Source organism: Lepidochelys olivacea, assembly GCF_965140295.1.
Source record: "Lepidochelys olivacea isolate rLepOli2 genome assembly, chromosome: 16".
Taxonomy (NCBI): domain Eukaryota; kingdom Metazoa; phylum Chordata; order Testudines; family Cheloniidae; genus Lepidochelys; species Lepidochelys olivacea.
Genome location: NC_140426.1, coordinates 17,005,323 through 17,028,108, shown reverse-complemented (window position 1 = coordinate 17,028,108; position 22,786 = coordinate 17,005,323). Strand labels below are relative to the sequence as shown.

General features: G+C 50.9%; 1 protein-coding gene across 3 annotated transcripts; it reads right to left on the bottom strand.

Moving 5' to 3' along the window:
• Positions 1-1,502: 1,502 nt before the first annotated feature.
• On the bottom strand, positions 1,503-17,181 carry PRDM12 (PR/SET domain 12). Of its 3 annotated transcripts, none has more exons than XM_084649693.1 (6): positions 16,556-17,181; positions 14,757-14,947; positions 12,869-13,024; positions 6,117-6,228; positions 5,139-5,249; positions 1,503-3,227 (listed from the first exon to the last, which is right to left on the bottom strand). In XM_084649693.1, the coding sequence occupies exons 1-6, from the start codon at positions 16,776-16,778 to the stop codon at positions 2,845-2,847; spliced, it is 1,176 nt and encodes a 391-aa protein (XP_084505819.1). In that variant the 5' UTR covers positions 16,779-17,181; the 3' UTR covers positions 1,503-2,844. The 3 variants fall into 3 exon arrangements, with proteins under 3 accessions (XP_084505819.1, XP_084505820.1, XP_084505821.1); XM_084649694.1 differs by having other exon boundaries at positions 5,139-5,237; XM_084649695.1 differs by lacking the exon at positions 5,139-5,249 and having other exon boundaries at positions 1,504-3,227; positions 16,556-17,177.
• Between the last annotated feature and the right edge of the window lie 5,605 nt (positions 17,182-22,786).

The window sequence follows — 22,786 nt, the reverse complement described above, 5'->3', positions numbered from 1 at the left end:
TCTTGTCATTTACCTAGTCATCCTGTCACTTAGGGATTTAAGAGAGAGATCATACCGTGGTCATCAGCCAATGCTTCCCATTGCATTAAGCCTAAATGCAGCACAGGCGTCCATCTGGTAAGCTAAATTATCTTCTCTGGGTGGATGGTTATATCAGAGAACAGCTGTTATTGTTATTAAATATTTGCACTGTGATAGCCCCCCAAGGGTCCAAGCAGCATAGGGTCGTCATAGAGCCAGGAACTGTATAAACACATAGCAGAAGAAACTGGTTCATGTTCAGAAGAGCCAAATCATCATAATCCTTTCTGCCGTTCAGCTGCTGTGCTGAATCCCACAGCGTGACTCGCCTCTTACCCCACAGTGGTGTTGCTCCTGACAGCCCTGGTGTTAGCGAAAAGAATCCAAAGTGAAGCTGAAGAGAGCTGTAGTGCTGTCTTGTATTAGACCTGATCCTGCAATGAGATCCACCAGTGATATCCCCATGTATCCTAAGCAATCTTCTTGCTAGTGACGTGACCATGGTGGACAGGAATTGATTAGGATAGTGGCTGCTGGAGTATCAAAAGCGGGTCTGCCCCAGAACATTGGTACTGCCTAGAACATGGTATGGTACAAACAGGCCCTATTTAGGATTGCAGAGCACTAACAAATCTTGATCTATGATATATGGATGTGTGTTTGTCTTTAAAGGCCAGGTGATTCCAGAAGGAGGTGGGGATAGTCCTCTGTACCTCTTTGTTAAGTACTGCAGGAGTTATTTGTAATGAATGAAAAATTGGGGTTCAACATCCTGTGCTTACATACATATGAACACCATGTGTCTCTGGCTCTGTGTGTGGCCTGTGCGTAAATTGCTTTTCTCCACATTTTAAAACCATCATCTTTCAAGATGCAAGGATGGTTCTTGAAAATAATCCATGAGGATTGAGCAGTAAATTATGCTCTGTCCAAAATGTGTGAAATAGATACTAGATGTTAAGGCCAGGAGGGACCATTATGATAATCTAGTCTGACCTCCTGCATAACAGGAGCCAGGCCTCAAAATTTCACCTGGTGATTCCTGCTTCAAGCCCATAACTTTGGTTGAACTGGAGCATAGAAAGGCATCTAATCTTGATTTAAAGACTCCAAGTGATGGACAATGTACCACTTCCCATGGGAAACTGTTCCAATGCTTGATAATACAGTGATGGGATCTTTTGTTCATTTCATTCAAACACAAGCTAGGATCCTGAAGACACTAAGGAAGTGAAAAGAACCAAATTTCAATGATACCCTCTAGGAGAAGCTCCACTATCCCCTTTCCAAGACCAACATTATGCTTTCCTTGAACACAAAGAGAAAGAAAACTCCCAAACAACTCACCTTCTAAATGATAAATGTTCCAAGTAATTTTTATTTAGAATACAAGAGAGAGAGGTACAAATGTATTTACAGCTGTGTACATATACCATCAAATAATATATAATATCAAAGTTTTGTAAATAATGTTTTACATAAATATTTACAAAGGTAAAGTGACAATTGTTTTCTGGAAGTAAAACACAGTTTGCGAAAACTCTATACATCTTGTACTTATAATTAATAATATTATAATAGGTTTTTTATATTCTATTTCACAAAACCCTTCTTATTGGGTTCATAACTGTGGCAGGACTCAAGGGGGCGCTCCGGACTGCATTCTGGGTGTGGTTTGGCCAAAGGAATTATTTCTCTCTGGTCTCCAGAGGGCAGTAGAGGTAAGAGTTTAAATAGGCCCTAGAGAGATGGATCTGCTGAAGGACAAGCAGCCCTAGTTTAGAGCTGGGGGAGGAACACCCATGCAGTGTGGGAGGTGGCCTTGGCAAGGTGAGCGGAGAGTGTGGGGGGCACTTCTAGCCACTCCAGCTCACACACTTCCTGGAAAAATGCTTTTGGTGACACCAGACGACTTGCTTGACTCTCCATTTCTTGAGCACACGATGGGGCAAATTTTTATCAACGTCCTGTTGCTCAATTGCCACTTTGCACGTCCCGTCTGCATGGGCAGAAGCTCAGATGTGTGTGCAGTTTCAGGGGTCTTAACAGGTACACAGCTTAGGCATGAAAAAAGTAGGGGTGTGGTTTTTGAACTAATACACTTGAGTCCGTGGAAACTTACAAAAGATCCTTCCCACTGGTGCTAGCTCTGGCATGGCAGACCAGCCGGACGTGGTATGTGGTGGACCAGCTGAAGTGGCATGGGGACCAGCTGGGGGTCTAGCATGGACTCCAAGCCTAAAGAATATGGTGGCAAAAATGGAACCTGGCCCCATGATTTTTTCTGTACTTTGCTCCCACCAGTACTAACATCAGAATAGGGTTTTGTAAATACCCCCAGTGCAAACCGCTTTGGGGCCAAAATTGCCACTGGTGTAAACAGGCACAGCTGCATTGACTTCAACAGAATGGTGCCCACTCCCACCAATGGTGAATCTGGCCTTCCAGCTGCACGAACTTCAATAGAAGGAAAAGCAATTTTTCTTCTCTTCCTCCAACTGGATTAAACACAAAAACCCTTGGAAAATGTTTCAGAAATCAGCATTTTGGCTCTCCCCTCCCCCCACATATACTGGTGTCTGCACATTAGGGTTCATGTTGTTTTTCATTCTCAATGTGTTTACCCTCCCAAATGCCTTTATGCCACTCGCTGCCTGATGCCAAACACCTCTTCGTCAGCAAACTGTTTAATTAAGAAATCGGCCCTGCCCCATCCTCTCTGCCCCCCACCCCTCCCTGAAGGGTTGATGCCCACAAATTCATCCGCATTATCAATGCCAGTCTCCGACAGCTGGAAATGGCTCCCCGGAGCCCGACAGTGGCTCACAGCACCATTGTAGGTATGTGATGTGCCAGGGAGGCAGGGTGGGGCCCGGGCAAGGCTGGGGAGTGAGACTGCAGGGAGGCATTGGGAGGTCGGTGCCTTGCGCTCTTCTGGTGGGCCCGGAGTCCAGCGAGCTGGGAGTAGGCACTTTGGCAGACCTGGCACTTGTAGGGGCGCTCTCCGGTGTGCAGGCGCACGTGGTTGCGGAGTGTGGAGGACTGGCTGAAGCGGCGGTTGCAGAAGCGGCAGACGAAGGGCTTGTCCAGGGTGTGGATGCGCATGTGGGAGCGCAGGTTGCTGCGGGAGTTGAAGCCGCGGTGGCAGATCACGCACCGCATGCGGCCGGCCGTGCTCGCACCGGTCTCCACCGTGTGGAAGTCCTCTGTGTAATAAAGAACAACACAAGGAGTCAGCCGCTGCCCTCTGCTCTGCAGCCGAAACAGGATCTCAGGGCCTGAGCAATTCATGCCCTTCCTTGTGCCTGTAAGGTGACTTCATGGCACGAGGGATTCTCAAGGTTACAGCACCTTCAATAAAGACAGAGGCACATTGGTGCATGGTGACCGGTCGGGACAAGCGCAGTAGCAATGCCCCTGCAGCACATAATGAATCGATAATAAATAACCATCATTTCTGTAAGCACTGCGCAAAACTCAGCTGCATCTGCCATCTAAGGATCTCCAAGCACTTTGACCAATTAACCCTCCCAGCCCCCTGGGAGGTAGGTCTCTCTATTTCAGTTTTATAGACCAGGAAACTGGACACAGAGCTTCTCAGTGACTCACTCAAGCCGAGAGTGAGTTGGAGATAAGAGCCAGGTGCCCTATGCCTTAATCACTAGCCTTTCTTCATGGCGGGGGGGCGGGGGTTGCTGTTTTCTGTCCTTGAGATCTGGGCCTGTGTGCTGCTAAGATGTCTCTCAAGGACTGGGTTAGTCAATATTTGAAGGCAATAGCTCCCCCCTTAAGACTCAGGTTTAAATCCTGGCTGGGAGTCAAAAGAAAATAAGATGGGTGGGTTGCATCTAGCCCTTATGGGGTGTTTGTCCATGTCACAAAACCACTGCCCACTTCGCGATTGGGCTCTGGAGGAGCCTGAGGCTAGAACAGCAGGTGTCTGGATCAGCATTGGCAGAGCTGGGCAGGGACTTGGTGCTAGCAGAGCAAGGGTGCTGCAGGCCAGGCTTGGGAGCAGGGGACAAGTCTGCACAGCCTCTGTCTGCATCATGCCTGGCGCTAGCCAGCGCTTTCAAACCTGCACAGACCTCAGCACCACAACAACAAAGAGCGATGCTACCATCTTGTCAGGGGAGTGCAGGGCTTTGAAACGATGAGCAGCTGGCCATGGAATTCACAGCACAGCAGCTCCGGATACACGATGAATCCTTGCTCTTGTTTTTCTGTGCTGGGGGAGGAAGCCTCCCCTGCCCATGCGAGTTGTGCTCTCACTCACAGTGGGTCCATGGCTGCGCATGACCCACTCCTCCTCCCAAGGATTCGGGGTCAGGGGGGCAGGATCAGTCACCTCCGTCTCTTCCTAAAGGATCTCCACGAGACCTTAGAAACTATGGCCAGGGCTGTCTAAAGAGCCCTGCACCCACAGCCGGGGCCAGATTTCCAGAAGCGCTCATGCTGGGTGCATGCTGGGCACCGAGCTCTTTCGAAAATCTGGCTGAGTCACAATGGCGGCTGAGCGCTACTGGCAATTGGGCCCCGGTTGTGGGGGCCGAGCAGTTGGTGATCAGGTGCTGAGCTCTTCTGCAGCCCTGAGCCCATGCACATACAGAGAAGCAGTCACCTCGGCAGAGGCAAAGAGGCAGGGCGGGGGAGTGTGAGTGAGTCAAGGACAGTGGGGCAAACCCCACATCTGCTCAGGCCCTGGGATCTATAATGCAGTGCAGGCAGGAGCACCCTTTTTAAGGTCACACTGAGGCAGCCGCACAGAGCAGGCTGCATGGGGCTCACTATCTCTCCTTTCCTTACTACAGTATTATGTTCTACAAACTGGTCCCCCTTTGCATTCTGTCCCCTATTGGACCTGGAGATCTAAAATGCCCTGTTTCTGGCTCATTCGCTCCGGTCCCCTTCTCCGTCTGTCCCAGTGGGAAATGGCAGAACAAGCAGAGAAGGAATCCCAGAGGAGTTAAGAGTCCCCTGTTATGGGATCTTGGGAGAAGATGGGGTTGTAGGGGGTTAAGGAAGGGGCCACCATACAGCTCAGGGAAATCAGTGACTCAGCACTTAGCCTCTGCTAGTGCAGATCACTGAGTCAGCACTTTCTCTGCCCCACTCACCATCCAGGAAGCCTCCTCCAAGTGGGAGTGATGAATGAAAGGCTCTCTCACTGCTGGATTTGGGCCACAGGCTATTCAGGCTGATTGGCCTTAGGGATCCTGCAGACAAAGCTGTGATAGCCCTGGACAAGTCAGCATGGGGAGGCAATGCTAAGACTCACTGATGTCTCCGGCAGAATTTCGGGGGAGCCCCTTGGCCTTAATCCTTATAAGCTAAGCAGCCTTTGTTCCATAGTGGGGCTCAGAGGGATCCCAAGAAGAAAAGTACAGAGCCTACCCTCTCCACTGGGACAGCTTTTGGGATCCCAGTGGTGTTGGTTCCACCAAAGCCCCAGGCAGTTTTCTATTGGGGCAGCTAAAAGGAAAGCCTGGAGAGAACAGCAGCATAAGGGAGACCTAATGTGCTCAGACCCTCCCCCTTACTGGTATTACAAAGGGCTCAGGCAACATCAAGTTATTACTGGTCGTTATCTGTTGAGCGCTGGAGTAAATCAGTGCAAGTCTCCCAGTGGAGCGAAGCCGATTCACGCCAGCTGAGGAGCTGGTCCAGGCTGTGCAAACAGCTCTGGAGAAACGGGGCCCAGGATTTTACAAGGCCAGACAGGTCAGGCCCTGCGGCAGGTATCTCGAGCTGCAAGGGAGCAGTGGTTGGAACAGTTCAGAGCCAAGTGCTGGGCTCCCTCCAGAAGCACACCTGGTAGAGAAGACCCTCAAGGCTTTATTCCATCCCACTCTGCGCCCCTTTTCATCAGGGTCTGTCAGCACTGGGTCACGGTCCACCATCAGTCCCTGCTGGATGAGCCCTGAAGGAGCCTGTTTGCCTGAGAGGATCCAGGTGCTAGTGAGACCCCTCCCACCCTTCATTGTCTAGGGATAGCCAGGGCACAGCCAGCAGGGCTTGTGTGCGCAGAATGCGGGCTGGGGGATGAAAGCTGATGTGCATTTGCAACAGTTACTGTCCTATCTAGCGCTACGTACCGTGCTTGTTTTTCTTCTGCTCCTCCTCCAAGCCCGGCACGCCTGGGATCCCCAGGAAGGTGTTGTGGGAGTTCCCGTACCAGACCAGCAGCTCTTGGTCTGGTGGAATCATCTACAGGGAAAGAAAAAACAAACAGGGTGGCGATGTGAATAGATTTTTCTGCTTGTTGCCTCCATGATAGCTGGAGCCAGAGGCTTCCTTAGACTCCTAAGGCAAAATTCATCTCTGGTGTAACTCGGGGGTTACAGCAGAGATAATCTGGCAGCTGGAATCTGGAGTGATTCCAAGTGGGACCCTGGAACTGAGGGGTAAAAGACAGGAATTATGGCACATGATTAGAACTGCACATGGCATCCAGACACTTGCCATTTCCCTAGTTCCAATAGCCCAAACCATGCTGAGCACACTAAAAGCCCTAGAAAAGGCAGACACACAGCCCAGAGACTGGACTGTCTGAGAAAGTGCTGCCGAGACTGGAAAATAGTCAGAGATTGATCATGACAAATAGACCTGACAGCTCCCTCTGGCTTCAGCGACAGGCCAACAGTGGCTTTATCTTAGAGGCCTCAACTGAGCTCAGAGCCCCATTGCGCTAGGTGCTGTACTTACACAGAATAAGAGACAGTCTCTGCCCCAAACAGTTTACAATCTATATAGACAAGAAAGACAAAGGGTGGGAGGGAAAACTGAGGCAGAGAGAGGCAGTGTTAATCTGATCCAGTACTGCCCCTAAACATTTCGGCCCAAATTCTGTCCTGTGCTGAGATCTACTCCTGTGCGGTAGGAAGGGGGAGATCTATCTGAGAGCCAGGTATGTGCTGTGCTGAACCTAGGGGCTGCTCCATCTTACCCCAGCTGAGATGTGGCAGAGCACGACTCTTCTCTGCCCCCAGCAAGCCTCCTACTACCACCAAAGGAGTCAATTGGTGTGTGGGGGGGGAAGGGACCTGCTGGTGCTTTTTAAGCTCAGCCAGGAAGTGCAGATACAATAGCTAAGGGCTCAGGTTGCCCAGGGTACAATCAGAGAAGACCCTGACAGTTAGTTAAAGGAAAGGCTTGCACACTTCCCAGTAAGGGGCAGTGGTTTGGTGGGAAGATGGGTCTAAATCAGTGGTTCTCAACCTGCGGCCCAATCAGCACAGAGCTGCGGCCCTTGTGACATCCTCAGGGCCATACAGTCAGGATTGGATGCAGCCCACATAACAAAGACATGGCACACAATGGTAAATGGGTTGAGAATCACTGGTCTAAATTCTACTTAGATTCTCAGTTCTTTGGGGCAGGGATAGGCTTTTTGTGCTGTGTTTGTACAGCACCTAATACGGTGGGGTCCTGGGCCATGCCATGCCAGTAATAATCATAAATAACCCTACAGCAAGGTCTTTGATTCCCGCCGCATTTCAGTGCAGCAGGCGGAGTATTCTGCAGCAGCCATAAGGACATTTAAGAAGCGAGGTTTGAAAGCATCTCTTCTGCATTATTTATTGTGGTGTTGAAATCCATTTATTTTCCTTTGCCCTTCACTTTTTCAGTGTCTCAGGTTTGTGGGAGGACAGTGCATACCTACATTGTAGAGATCAGGGGATTGCTGGGGCTTTTGGCACCTGGGAAGTAGTTTGAAAACGTAGGGCGAGCAAACCATATTCTGCTGAAATGACCCATCAAGAAATAGTTAACCGGGCTGGCATTTAGAGTGGTGTCATTAGGTTTCAGAACAAGGCAATTCTCACTGGTCTGAGCTACAATTTTAGGCTGTCAGACACTGTTACACTAGATCACACCTACTTCGTGTTTTTATGGTTTTTATGCAAATCATGTTTTAGAGATTTAATTTAAATAATTGTAATAATAAAAGCCCAGATTCTGGAGCACAACTTTGCAGCCATCGAGTCACCGAATACACAGGGGCCGGATTCAACAAAGCACTAAAATATGTGCCTAACTTTAAGCATATGAGGAATCACGCTACAAACAATGGGAATTGACCTTAAGTTAGGCACTTGGTTAATGATGAATAGTGGCCTATCTAAGGGTTGAATAGTATGAACTTGGAAATAAATTGTAGGTCTCACTTTCTGGCATGCATGCTATCATTTAACCATCTCATTGAAAACTAGTCCCTTTTAATAGAATAGAAGAAATAGAAGAGAAGGGATGAACGCACATCCAGCGTTCACGCGCTGGATTGCACGTATGCACCAGTGTGCGTGCGTGTGGATGAGGGCAGAAGTGTGCGTGTGCACAGAAAGATGTGTGCACACAGGCACCAAGGCAATCTGAATCACCCCCACAAATCTCACGGCCTTCCGATTGAAGGTTGAAACTCACTGCCTCAACTTCACACCCCCACAGCTGCAGCTAGACACAGCTGAGGAAGAAGATGAAGAAGGAAGAGGAAGTGGGAAGAAAGAAAAGAGGGAAACAAAAATTCAACAAGCAAATAAAAGCAATTAATTACAAAAATGTCCCCAATCTACCTGCCTGGGGGGGAGGAGGAAGGACTAAGACGCCTTGGGTCATTAGTGGAGTTGGTTTAACTGTGTGGGCGATGTTCAGACACTACCGCAATGAAAACAGACGGATTGCGTGAAAACATAGACACTTTACAAGTCTGTGTGCTGGGAAAAAGAGACCAAAAGAAAGTGTGTCAAAGTGTGTGTCCACCTGCGGAGAGAGTGCAAGATGGGGGGGAGGTGAGAGAAGAGAGAGTGTGTGTGTGAATGCAGATGAGAAAGATGGTGTGTGTGTGTGTGTGTGTGTGTGTGTGTGTAATAAACTGGATTTTTCAGTATATCAGTTCTTTTTCTAGCATTGCATCCTACCTCTGCTGGATTCCCAAGAAACTGATGTCTTTTTTAATGACATGTAATCATGTATGAAAGCATTGCTTTCCATGATGTTATTGCAAAGATTAGATCCACATTTACAGATCAGAAACTCGGTCTTTGGGAATTAAGGGCCCAATCCTGCTCTCTTTACGAGATTAGCCCTGGGGTCTATTCAGGAGAGTCAAATCTGCGGGATTGGGCTCTTACTACCGTCTCCAGAGGGTCACTCTGTTCTGAAATTAACCACCCAGAGCCTCAGTCCTGGGATTCATATTTATTTTAAATCCACGTTTAGCTTTTGTGAAGTTTCAAGGTGGTGAATAGTGGCTGGAATCACTCACTGTTCTGAGACACTTTATTTGTGCTCCCGTAACTCAACAGTAGCTTTGATTTAAAGGGTGCGTATATTACGTTTGGTGAGCGAGTGGCCCCTTCATTTGGTATTTCAAAGCGGGGAAGCAGCCAAGATATCAAGGGTCATTCAGCGCCTACGCATGGACAGAGATGTTTGCAATAAATAACCTACATTTCTTAAATGAGCTTTGCTCTGAGGGCAGAATGGATACACTTGCTGTAAAAGATATGGTGGAGCCACCCCCCTCTAGCGGGCTCATCAAAGGGATTCTAAGGATGTACCCAAGCGGATCAGAGTGGATGAGGTCCACTGGGTGAAAATCCACTTCTAATCCCCCCTCCCACAAATAGACACCTCAATAAATATTCACCCCAATGCAGGCTGATCCAGCATTCTTTGTGCCCAACCTCCACTCCTAATGATTTCAAACAGAATAAACAGAGGAATAGGAGCCAACTTCAGAGCATGAGTACCTGTGGCACTGTGCGTGTGCATTGTGTGGCTGGGTATGGGACTCTGGGGCGAGGAAGGAATGCAGAATCGGGACCTAGACTGAGCTATTAAAATCTAATCTCAGACACTTTCAGGACACTTTGATTTCCCTCCCTCTCTCTTTCAGAACAAAATTCATAATTAACCCCATCTCCATCTGACACTGTGGAGTGATCCTGCTTTATTTAATTCACTGGGAGCAGAAGCAGACCCATGCACACCAGTAGACCTCTGGATACCAGCATGTACCACACGGTGCTTAACTGTGACATTTATTTCCTTTGTCAATTGGAGTCACAAACTCTTACGTTATTATAATTTTGGGTTTTCTGCGATCTAGAAGAACTGAAAAATAGTGTTCTGGTGTTTGTAGAGTCATGGATTCAGACATATGAGCAGCGTGAACTGCGTATTACTGTCTGTCTGTATTAGGTATTATATACACACCTATATATGTATCTATCGTCATTCATACACACACGTATGCTAGCCATCACATACATGTCATCGATCTATATTTCTGAGAATTATGTCAGTATAATACTATGATTGTATTTCATCATATGGTATAAAAAACAAAGATAAAAAGCAGTTACACTCCCTTTACAAGGAGCAACCTTTCCTGCAGCTCATCCACAGGAATAAGGAGTTTAGGATCAGCTATAGATAAAAATCTGAGCTATTATTTTTCCGTTAGGCAAAGAAACCCCACCTGTGAGGAACGTTACATAATAACAACACTTAGCTCTCCTGTGTCCTGGATTTACACAGGTGAGCTGGGGATGGTTTCTAGCTTCGGGCAGTGCCTTACGCTGCAGAAAGCTGGTTACAAATGCCCAAGTTGCCTGCCACAGAAAAGGAACAGTTTTCGCTCGTTCTGCACCAACCTATTTGACTTGACTGTTTCATTTAGCTCCAGGATAAACTGTGGGCCTGAATGATCTGTCCCTATGCTGGCAGAACTCCTATCTGAAGTCAGTGGGAGTTTGACCTGCCTACGGGGCACAGAATTGGGACCCAATGGTTTTTCTTTCAAATCTCACTTTGGGGGTGATCTGCAAGGTGCTGTGGACCTGGGTCACCATCCAACAAAGCATGTGGCTCACCTTTAAGCCCATGCAGGGCCCTAAAAACTTCAATGGGACTATGCACATGGTAAGCACATGCACTTAAGCTGGTTGGGGACCAAACTGCTCAGCACCACGCAGGCAGCCCCTTGCACGTTCCCTTCCGCTAGTGTGTTCAGGGCGCAATTGTTCTATCCTGGATCCCTGGAGCTGGCTCTGTTGGACACACGTGGCAAAGAGCAACACGGCGAGCGTGTGCTCATATTCCTCTCCTGGCTAAGAGAGTCTCCAGAGCCAAGTGAATCCAATCTTATTCCTGGGGCATTTGTTATCCTCGACTCACTGCTGGAGTCGTGCCAGAGCCAATCCCGCCGTGATGGGAGGTTGGATTCAATGAGGGACATTCCCACCCCTGCCCCCACCCAGGCAGCTGAATAGTAATACTGCTGAGACCCACGTTGGGCTCTGAATCCAACATCTCTTTCATCCGAAATGCGGCCGCCACCTTGAACTCCAGCTGCTTCCTGCTCGGCAGGCAGGGCCCACTGGCTGCCCCAAGGTATCATCCCAACAGGGTTTGAGGTGGGGCCTTCCCCTCTGTGTGGCATGCTCCCTATATGCCCCGCTTCCAGAGACTTTCCATGGGAGTCTCAGCACCTCCTGGGCCCTGTTTATTTGTCTCTCTCTGCAGGGAGTTTGCGGCATTGGCTTACAGGGATTTTTTTAATATCGGGTGTGTGGAACATGTTGCCTTCAGCTCTGATATTGTTAGGTGCTCAGAGGCCTGTGGGTGCCTCTTGGAGATGATTACCTCCCATTAGAACTGGCTGGCTCTATTGCTTGGGCAGTCCGGTTGTGTGCCGCTTGTGAGGAGCGGTCCCATTGCAGTCCTGAGCTCTCCTGGGGGGCCAATTTGTGATGAAAGACAAATAGCCCTCGCCTGTCCATGCAGCTGGGAGCCAGCACCCCAGCCGGCGAGATCTGCGGTCTCAGAGCCACAGCCTGGCAGCTGTGCTATTATTAAACCTGTATATTGTGGTAGTTCTGAGAAGCCGGATCGGGGCCCCTTGTACTGGCACTGATGAAAACATGATCCCTGCCTCAAAGAGCTTGCGACTGAACTCCACTAACCAGAAACATGGGCTTGGCCAGTTCCGTAGTTTGCAGCTCTGGAAGCCTGATCCTGCACATCTTTATCCAGCCAACATGCCATGGCCTGATTCTCCTCTCTCTCACACTGGTTTTACACAAAGCTCACTGGCGTCACTCCTGATTTATGTCGTTGTTACCAGGAGCAGCACCCGGTCCATGGAATTCAATGAATCTTTTGGCTGAATCAAGACTTGCAGGATCAGGGATCTGTGTAGTTAACTTGAATCCCCAATACTTTAATTTTAACCATAACGTAACCTGTATGTTTTATGTTAAACCTACCTGATTCTGATTTGTCCCAGGCGTAGACCTAGAAGCGGGGTCCATTAGAGGCAGTGACAGAATCCTGCTCCCATTAGAGGTAGTGGCAAAAGTCACACTGACTTCAATGGGAGAAGGAGCAGACCCCTAAGGTTAACATCTCAGTCCTCCACACAGATCCACAGCAGGAAGAAAGCCCAAGTCTTATTTCTTTTCTCTTTCCCGTTTCCTGCACACACACACACCCTGTGGATCAAGACTGAACTGAAATGGGAGGAAAAAGACAAACTCCCATTTTTCCAGGCCCCCCCTACAAACCCAGGCAATGGCGATTGCACCGAGCCGCCCGCCAAGCTCCGTTCTCATGTGTGCGCGTGTCGCTCTCCAACACCGCCCCATCGACCCCTGCTGTTCTCGAGAGGTTCTCGGTGCCAACATTTCTCCCTCCGCAAGCCACTAGCCTTTTCACTGCTGCCTGAATTAGGCCCCTGAAGGCAAAGTACTGACGAACAAGGGAGGATGCGCAATACGGGGAATGCCAGTTCCCTGCTCCGCTTCTCCCCAAAACACACACACTTTTTTCCAGCCTCACTTACCTCAATGGCCTTGTAGAATATGCTGTTTCCTATCTGGATCACTTCCAAGTTCTGCTCCTGCTCGTTCCTGGCACACTTGATGTAGGTCATCCAGCTACGGTGGTCTTCTTGGCTGGCATCGATGAAGTAGCGGACAGTGCCATCTTCATTGAAGACCTAGGGTGAGGAGCAAGGGAGTGATATATTAGTAGCCTCGTGGCTGAATGTGCAGCCCAAGTCCTTTCCACCTGACACACCCAGGGATGGCTCAGGGTCTTGTGGGTGCTGTGAGAAGTCAGTGGCCTTTAAACACCCCCTATGCACACACAGAGCCTCAGTAGGTCAGGGATGCTCATCCCTGGGGCTATGTGGCAAGTTTGTAGCGGCTGGGGTGGGTGTTATTTGTCATGATGGGAGGCAGGGGTCAGAAGGGTTTAATCAGTTAAAGGGAGGGGGCAACACATGGGATGGGATGTTCGGTGTGTGTAGCTCATCTTTCCCAGTGGAGATGACGTGGGAGGGCCATAGAAAGGGGAAGCCTTGGGCATGTACAGGCTGCAACAAAGGCAGCAAACCTGCATGAGCAGCACCTCAAAGCCAGCAGTTTACCTGGCAATTAAAACACACAGATTGAAAGGGCTCCATCCCTGGTTACACTGGAGATGGGCAAACTCCCTAGTGAGCCACACTGGTTATCTGGGAACAGGGACAAGATCCTCACTCCCCGCAGCAAGTACTGCTGTCTGGTGCGGCCTTGGCCTTCCCTTTTCTCTGCATGGCACAAAAAGAGGCCAGCAGAGGAGGTTTGGTGCTGGGCCAGGAGGAGATTTTGGAGCCTAACCCAGCTCCCAAGGAAGCGGATGGAAAAACTCCATCGGCTTCACTGAGTCGGATCAGGCCCCGGCCCTTCCAGATGAGGGGCTATTGAATGAAAAGGCCTTGCCCTTACCGTAATTCTCCTAGCTACAGCCCAACCCCCTGCTGTTTTCCATCAGCTGACTTGTACCTACAGAAATGTGGCCCAGGCCAGCCCAGCCTTAGCACCGAGGTCCTTGCTGTTCTCACAGGGGTCAGTTCAGCTGTTTCTGTAGCGCTTTGCCCCTGCGTTTTGTTAAATTAGGCTTGATCTAAACCCCAGGGTCACGCAAGGTCCGCCCCGAAAGGCTGGAAACCTCGCGTCCATTCCGGCCAGTCCCCCGTTCCCTCCGGCTGGCCCAGAGCACGCATACCAACCCGCTTTCCCGGGCGAGGCAATCATTCCGCTGTGGCTGAAACGCAATCGGGAATCCGGTGCGTTTTACTCCAGGTCTAATGGCACCGTGTGAGGCAGGTTCTGGTCTCTCTACCTGGCTTTGTGAGCGAGAAGTTGCATAAGGCAAAGGAAACCTTTCTCCACTCTGGGCCGGGGACTAACTCCAGGGGGGCGGAATTTATTTATTCTATAAAAGATTCCTTTCTCCTATGGAAATCCTGCGAAATTAACACACACACACCCCTTTGGGATAAATCACGTACGTTCACCGGCATGTCTAGCTCCTTTAACGGGACCATCCCAAAGCCCTTTAATTAGCCCCCCCCCACCATATCATCCTGGTCCCCCATTATACCGTGGGGAAACTGAGGCACGGGGGGGGGAATGACTTGCCACAGGTCGCAACGAGCAAGCGACGGGACCGAGGAGTCCTCATTCCCTGCCCCGTGTCCTGGACCGCAAAGCCGGTCGTTAATTGCTCTGTGAAGCGAGGTCTGCGTGTTCCTGCAAGTTGGGCGCACAGGCACAAGTTGCGCGGGCAGGACGGGGCTAGCTAGGTAACCGGGGCTCTCCCGCTCAGTGGAGGGGCTATGCTCAGTGCGCAGGAAGAGTTAGGTAGCCCATCCCTGAACTCGGGCGCCCCCCTCCCCTCTTTACCTCCCACATGAGATTGTTGTTCTTGCACAGATCCACGTGCTCCGGCGAGATGACTCTGCCGGTGAAAGGCCCCATCTCGGTGCCAGCTTTGATCCAGGTCTTGGAGAAGATGCCCAGCCCTTCCCCGGGGATGGAGCTCTGGGCGATGATCACTTCTGAGGGCAGGACCAGGCTGGATAACTTCTGCACCTCTGCGGGGAGGGAAGAGAGAAGAGGGGGTTGGAGGGGGGGGGGAAATCAGGGCTCGCCTTTGCCCACCCCCCGTCTAACTAACCCCGATTCTACCTTTTGTCCCTCTCCCCCAGTCTCTAACCCAACCCTCCCCCCACCCCAGGCAAGCGGCGCCCGGACACCAGGGTTCCCTGCCAGGGACCGAATCCTAGCGCCGCGTTCTGCGGGCAGGGGAGTTCCCTTCCCGGGGAGACAAGGCACCAGACTTCAGCGAGGGACTCCGAAGCTGGGATGCGAGCTGGTCTCCCCTCCCCGGTCAATTTCTGGGCGGCGCTGGGAGACTGGAAGTCATGCTGCCCTGGGCGGGGCGGGTTGTGGGGCAGAGGAATCCCCCCGCCCCCAGCCTCTCCTGCCCCTGGGCACCTACAAAGTACGGCTTGGCAAATTCTAACCGAACTTCGCAGCCTTGCCCGGGCCCCCCAGCAAACCCGCGCCGAGAAATGCCCCACTCGCATCCTACAAGATCTTACAAGCTTCCCCTCCAAGGCATTGAGAAGGCACCTGGGGGGGAAAAACCCGACGTTGAGAGCGCGCAGGGCGGAGAAAGGGGGTTAAATGGTGTCTATTTCAGCCCATCGAGCAATTTGTCACGCAGCTAAAGTGATCCGCATTCATTAAACTCAACTAGAAAGCAATTGCTAATTCTAAATTCATTAGCCCTTTAAGAATGCTGTAGCGATCCATCGCGCCTGAATGGCGCAGGGACTTGCTTAAAGGGGCCCAGGAATTCCTCTGACAAAATGGGGAGATTAGCTGGTTGAAATAATGTGAATGAAAATGGAATTAGGCTCCATGGTAAATTAAGAGAGGAACAGAAATCCTCGAGGGGGGAAAGGGAGCCGGGGCGCCCCATAGATGCCAAAGCGAGAGAAAACAGATTGTCCCCGAGCTGATGAATGAGGAATAAGAACTTGAGACATCTTAAAGAAAAGAAACGTCCCCCCCCCTTCCCCGCCCCGGCTCCCTTTTTAAGGTCTTGGTTTAAGTGGGAACTTTCTCAGGTCAAGCCCAAGTTAACTAAATGAATTAAACCCCTCTTCTCTCTCAGTCAACTGCTATTACACGCCTAATAAGGCCTTAAATGCCAGGGGCTTAAGGCTTCAATGGGCTGAGGATAAACGCTGAGCAAAGCGGGGAAGCGATGGGAGGCCGGAGTGGGAAAGTCAACGCGGGAAAAGGGAGCTTGGGAAAGAGACTTGAACATGCAAAGTCCCTCGGAGGTGGGGACCCCCGGGGCGCACGGATCCGCAGAGCAATGGCTGCTGGCCTTTTCCTCTGGAAACCAGGAGCGCTGGATTCTCCCTGGCGCCCCATGGGTGGGATGATTTTCAGCCGAAGGGAGAGAGGCCGCAAAGCTGCCGGGAATGGGGCCGGTGGGAAGCCAGCGGGCGGAGCGCCCCGCGGACCGTGGCGCGCTCTGGAGGGTGGCTCTCCCCAGACTGGTCCCGGCGCCGGCGCCTCCTTCTTGCCCTCCAGAGCCGGCTGGCGGGGGCAGGTTTTAGGGACCGGCCCGATCCTCACCCCCCGCCGCTTCCCTTGCGAAGCGGAGCGGAGCCGAGGCTACTCACCCCCCGAGAAGGACTGAGCCAGCACCTCCGCCGTGAAGGCCGTTTTGGGGTTACTGTGGCTGTTCTTCTCCTCCAAGAGCTGCTCCCCCAGCACGTTCCTCCACCGGCCGTAGAGAAAGCTGTGGAGGATGTCCGACGTGATCACCTCCGCCAAGGACAGCCCCTGCGGCTTCAGCCCCGTCTTGAGAACCAGCGCCTCCGCGGGGAGCACGGAGCCCATCATAGAAACCCAGCGGCGGGGGGACAGGGCGGGATCGCCGGGCAGCTGGGCGCAGAGGGCGGGCGGGGAAGTCGGGCGCAGAGCGCTGCTCAGCCCGGGGCGATGGGCTCCTTGCTCTTGACAGATTCCTCTTGGCAAACTCTCTCAGCCGGCTATATATGAGCGGCGGTGACCCTCCTAATTGGTTATTAATGACCCCCCGACGCTGGAAGATAGACTTGTTCTACCAGACTGAGGCAAACCTTCAGAGACCCCCCCCTTCCCCCTGGGTGGGGGGTGGGGGGGGAGACAGACACGGAGAGAGGCAGCCTCGCATATCCCAGCAATAGCCCATCAGTGGAGAGAGAGACAGAGAAAGCTTCTCTGATGGACACCTGCTCTGGAAACATCCGTAGACCTTCCCAGCCAGCTGGGGGGAGGGAAGGGGAAAAGGAAACTAAATACTAAATATAATAATAAAATAATAATAATAATAATTAATAACCCCCTTATCGCGGGCTGGCAGGGGGACAGCGGGCGGTGTTTTCACACAGTGCGAGCGGTGGGCGCTGCAAAAATAGAGACATTCAGCTAACCTGGGGGGCCGAAGGCTGCATTGGCTTTCAAGTGAAGCCACCTGGATTCGCCTTAGGAAAGACGGGAGATTTTCGCTCTGGCGAGGAAGAGCCAGGGGGGAGGGCAGGCAAAATGGGTTTCACTCCCCAGCTCCTGCTCGGGTTTGCACCGATACCCCATAGCGCACGTTTACACGAGAGCTTTGAACCCTGCCGACAAAGAGAGAGAAACGCCCGGCTGCTGTTTGCCTTGGACAGCACCCGCGGCCCTGCAGCAGGACAGAGCCGAGCTGCTGAAAGTTACCGGAGGGTTTTTAATTGTAAGTTGGAAAAATCAAAGCTCCTCCCGTCTCTCAGGCGCCTCCAGCTGCTGGCCAGGTACAACCAGGGTCCCTTCGCTCACTCGGGGCAGAGCGGAGAAGTAAGCGGGAGAAACGGATCTGCTGGACTAGGGGCCGGTTTGGCTCTGCCGAACCCGAGGGGCTGTTCCCCCAAGAACGGCCGGGCTTCCAACGCCGTTAAAACGACCTGAGCTCGCCCACACGGCTGGGCGGATCTGCGTCCCCAGCACCGACCCCCGGCTCCTTCTCCTGGCGCGTCCAAACAGACTTCGCCCTCGATTCGCAACCTCGGGGACAATTTCGCCCTAAGAAAGCCGAAACTGGCATTTTAAAACTACAGGGGGGGCGAACACAGCGTTCCTCAGATCTCGTGGGCTCGAATGTCTAGATCCAGGCTCATGGTTTAAACATTACCTTGCAAAGACGATTTTAAGGTGGTGGGTTAGATCATAACAGGGGATAAGGGGAAAATTCCCCCTTCCGCTTCTCCTCTGTTCGGGGGAAAGGCTGTACGGCCCGTGCAAATCTTTTGTTGGTAAACGCTGCATTTCTGTTTTGCAAGAACTAAACCGAAGGCTCGGACATTTAGTTCGGATTATGTGGTTTAAAAACACCGACGCATTCGAGAAACAAGCCTCTTCGCCTTGGGAAACAACTAAATCCCCCCCAAAGCTTCTATTACTAGAACTAGTAAAAAAAAAAACAACCCACCTCCCGCGATGTGTTTGCAGGCAGCCCCACCAACGCCTTTTGAAGCTACAAGAAAATTCTTTAAATCCTATTAAGAACCGCAGAAGCGGCTTTGCGCTGAGGCTGGGTTTTACATTTTAATTCGGAGCGCAAGAAGGCAAAAATGGTGTAAAACCTAAACGGCCGTTTATACGGATCCTGATTGCAGGGCGATTAAATCTAAATCTCCCCCCAGCTGTTGCCAATACTCTGGGGAAAGGGGGCAGGGATCCGCTCACCTATGGCTTTCCTCGGGTCAGTCCTTAGATATTAAACTTTCTAGGCTTCGATTTCCACGTTGGAGGGGAACGCCAAGGAGAACCAAAAGAGACTTTTCTTTCAGCGGGGATTTCAACAGTTTGGGATAAAGGCAACGAGAAACGGCCGGCAGAGATTTGGAGCGCTCGGGGCTTATCAGTCTCCGGTGGCCCTTTCTAAGGAAAGTTTGCAAACAATTGTCAACCAAAGAGAGACACTGGCGGGGAATCAGAGAGCGCGGAGCCAAGGAGAGCCCGCGCAGCTCCGTTGGAAATCGCTCCATTCCTCTGCCCGTTCGTTCTGCGCTACGGTGTTTAATTTAATCTAATCTACTCCTGACTAATCTCAAAAGTCATTTGGCGGGGGGTGGACAGCTCGCCCTGGCTTTGGGACTTGACAGAGCCCCCGTTAGGGAACGTGTAGGGAGAAGCTGGGACGGAAACGTGCCGAACCATGTCGTTAATAAAAAGACAACGAGGTAAAACCGGAGCAGCAATTTCCCCCTGGGTTTCTCCTGCTCGAAGTGAGGGTAACAAGTCTGCAGTCACCAGGCACCCTCGCCGGGCTCCGTGGATGACAGATTGCGGAGAGATCAGATCGTTTTTAAAGACAGAACCGCGGGGCCACCGAGGTGATCCTTTGCCAGAATACATCAGATGTGAAACTGACGCGCCCTGGTGCGTGCCTGTCTGGCTCCTGCAGTCCTCACTCAGGCACAAGACCCATTTGAAGACAAAGGCAGCTGGGTGGGCATCTCTTCTTCTGCCGTCCGGATTGTACTTTCTGTGGGGCAGGGAACTCTCCTCATAGGTGACCATAAAGCATCTAACCCAGTTAGCAAGGGGGTGTGTGTGTGGGGGGGGGGTATAAAATAAGAACCAGGCCCATGATGTTGGACCCAATGTTAACTAAGGTGGAAAGGAGAAAGGACCTGAGACTTAGCCACGCCCATTGCAATCTATGGAAAGGCTGCCAGTTTGCAGCAGTGGGCGCTGGATTGGGCCCACAAAGGTTAGTTAAAGGTCTACCAGGTAGGCACAGCCTGGGAGCCCAGAGGTTGCACATGTTGCATCCAATGCAGCAAACCCACACCAGCTTCAGATTCACTTTGAAATAAACCCTGGGAAAATCCCTTGCAATGAAACAGCCCAGGGGGCTGCCAACAATGAAGCTAGGACAAGAGAAAAGGCCTCTGGCTTTTTCCTGACACACCTGACTGTCTCAGTTTGGCCCAGCTTCTCCTGTTGCATTTCTCAGGAAAAGGGGGTGAAATCGGAGTAGATTTCCCATGCCCTGAGAACCACCAGCCCCCAAGCACCCTCTCCCCCACCCGTCACATTACAGCCCTGCAGGGGGCACCTGCCTTTTGGCCAGTGCACCAGGATTGGGAAAAGGGGATTCGGAACAGGAATTTCTTTGGACCTGCTGGACCTCAGTCCTCCAGTCTAGGAAACTGAGGTGCTGGCTTTGTATCCAATCCTCGCTCGGGCCAGGAGATGGGGCAGAAGCAGATTATGGTAGGGCAGAAACCCCTGGGACCAGCCCAAACTTCTGGATTCTTGTAGGGCAAGGAGCCCTTCAGGTGTTGGATCCAAATAACAATGATGTGCACCCATGTTGCATTGGTGTCAATGAGGACACAAGCGGTGGGCAATGGAGAATCAGGCCCCAAGGAGCTCAGAGCCCAGCTGTGCAGGGAAGCATTCCCATAGACTGTAGTAAGGACTATTCAGGTTAGTGCTCACAGGTTTGGGCCCTCAGAACAACAGGGCTTGAACAAGCAGAGGAGCCCTGGGAGGACAGGACACCGCCAATAGGTTCAGACAGTATCTGAAGAGAAAAAAGGCCCCTACCACCCAAAGGTCGGGGCTCAGCAGTCAGAATGCTGGGCTTGGGGGCACCACCATAAGCTGTGGCTAGTTCTTCCCCCCCAGGTCCTATAGTCTGTATTTGCTATGCTGTGCTTAGTACATTTGCAGAACATCAGTGAGAGGTGGCCACACACAGAAAGAGGAGCGAATCACCAGGGGCAGGATCTGTCATGCAGATCGGAGAAAAGAATTTTGCCCTAATCTTGGTGGCTTAAAGCTATTGCAACCCAAGAGATGCATTAACTGCCACACACTGGAACCCTCATGAATGCGAAGAAATCTATCCCACTTCACCCCATGGTCAGGCAGCCCCCCACTTCATTTCAGGATCCTGTTCACAACCGTCCTTATCCAAGTCCCGCTGGAGTTAATGGAAAGACCCCCACTGTTTTCAGTGGTCTTTGGGTCCGGCCCCCAAACCCGCACATGGACTTTTCAAGATTTCTCTCTGTCCTTCTCCCATCCCCAGGCCTGCTACACCAACTTCCTCTCTGCCTTTGTACACCCCTTCCACTGTGGGTGCAAGAGCCTTCTCCCCTGCAACGCACTCTGACTGGAACAGCTTCTCTCTCCTCTCTCCATCTCATGGTCTCTGTTTCATTTCCAAACTCAGATGCAAACCATTTCCCCCCTTTCCCAAGCCTTTGAGTCTCTCTGGCTGTTATCTGTGATGTAATCCTGCAATTGTATTATTTACATCAACCCTGTAAGGAATTTTGGTGAAAGTGTTTTGTAAGAAGGCTGTGACAACGAAAGGAAATTGCCCAGTCATGCTAATAAATTCAGGAAGATCTCCACAGGGTATACGGAAGCACAGATCTTTAGATGCCTTACTTTACATGATTTCACTGCAAGTAGATTATACTTTCCTAAAAACAAAGCTGAAACAAAAACTTAGCTGTACAAAAAAATTCTTTCCGGCAGAGCATCAGAATTTCTGGGCTGTGGCTACCGGCACAGCCTATTTGAGCCGAGCTGCATGTAACATAGATATCAGGTGTAGGGCTTTAAAAAAGGCCTTTATTGCTTTCACTCCAGTGCAAAGAGAAGTGGGTCCCTTTTACGGATTCTTTTCTGGAGCTGTACATTGCCCAAATTATTCGATGACAAAATATGCCTCTTAAAAACATAGGGTACACAGCCCTCCAGGTTCTTGTTAAAATCCAACCCTGCTCCGTTGACTCAGCCTGCGAGATATCTGGACAGAGCATGCCCCTCTTGGGGGGGACACAGCACTAATAACTCCAACTCAGAGCAATCACACACACACGTTTGCAGTGTACAAGTGGTCAGATCCACCTTTAAATACACGCTCCCTCATTGCACAGAAGGGGTGGGGTGGGGTAAAGTAAATCTACCTTTTGTGAGTGATTAAAATTAGCCCCAGCTGTTTTCCAAACAGCCTTCCCTGGTCGAGGGTTTGTGGTGGGTTTTGTTTTCCCTCCCCTAAATATTGTGCCTCTCCCCTTCCTTTTAACAGTTAAGAGGAAACAAGTTTAATATTCATGGCTGTTAATAGAGGAGGCCCATTATTATTGGCCCATTGTTCTGGGCAATACACAATGCTGCTTGTATTTTCATGTGTATATTCCCAAAGTTCCTTCTGAGCGTTGAGTGAGGACTTTAATATTCATGGGTGTTAATAGAGAGGCCCCCAGTATATTGGGACATTGTTGGGAGGTGTACATATTGGTCTGACTCTGAATAGCCAGAGTTCCCCTTTCTTTTGCTCTGTTTTGCAGGGTTGATGGGCCAGGAGCAAATGGGCACTTTTCCCCCTCTCCCCCTTACAGAGAGAACATCTTTATTCCAGCCCCAGACTTTCTGGTTTCCCATTCAGAACCCTCCGAAATAATGCCAGGCAGAAGAAAAGTGGAGCAAATCAATCTTTCATGGTCTTTTTGAGACCAATTTGACATCCATGGACTCTTCTTTTCTTTCACAGCCTACAAGGGGATGGTCAGGAGCTGGACAAGGTTGGGGTCTGATGAGGGGAGACATGGAATCAAATGCAGCAAAGAAAGAAAAGAAAAGCAGGACAAGAAAAGATTGCCGGGAGAGGGTGATGGGGGGAAAATGAGGGTGAATGACAGTGCAAGAAAGGCGATTAGTACCCAACAGCTGCTTTTTGGGGGCTGGGAGGGAGCTGTCGCCCCCTCTTTCAGCCCTTTGCATGAATAGGGTCCGAACAGAGCGGAGATTGATTTATAGTTATTGCAGTTGAACATTTATTGCTCTTAAAGAGTAGAGGGGAGAAA

Excerpts from the sequence above, each read along its gene's own strand:
- PRDM12 (XM_084649693.1), bottom strand. The coding sequence starts at position 16,778 with ATGATGGGCTCCGTGCTCCCCGCGGAGGCGCTGGTTCTCAAGACGGGG. Across the intron at positions 5,250-6,116 it reads GCAGAAGAAAAACAAGCACG|CTTTGTCTGCAGGATCCCTA; the intron begins GTACGTAGCGCT and ends GGGCTATCACAG. Across the intron at positions 3,228-5,138 it reads TGGAGGAGGCTTCCTGGATG|AGGACTTCCACACGGTGGAG; the intron begins GTGAGTGGGGCA and ends TTTATTACACAG.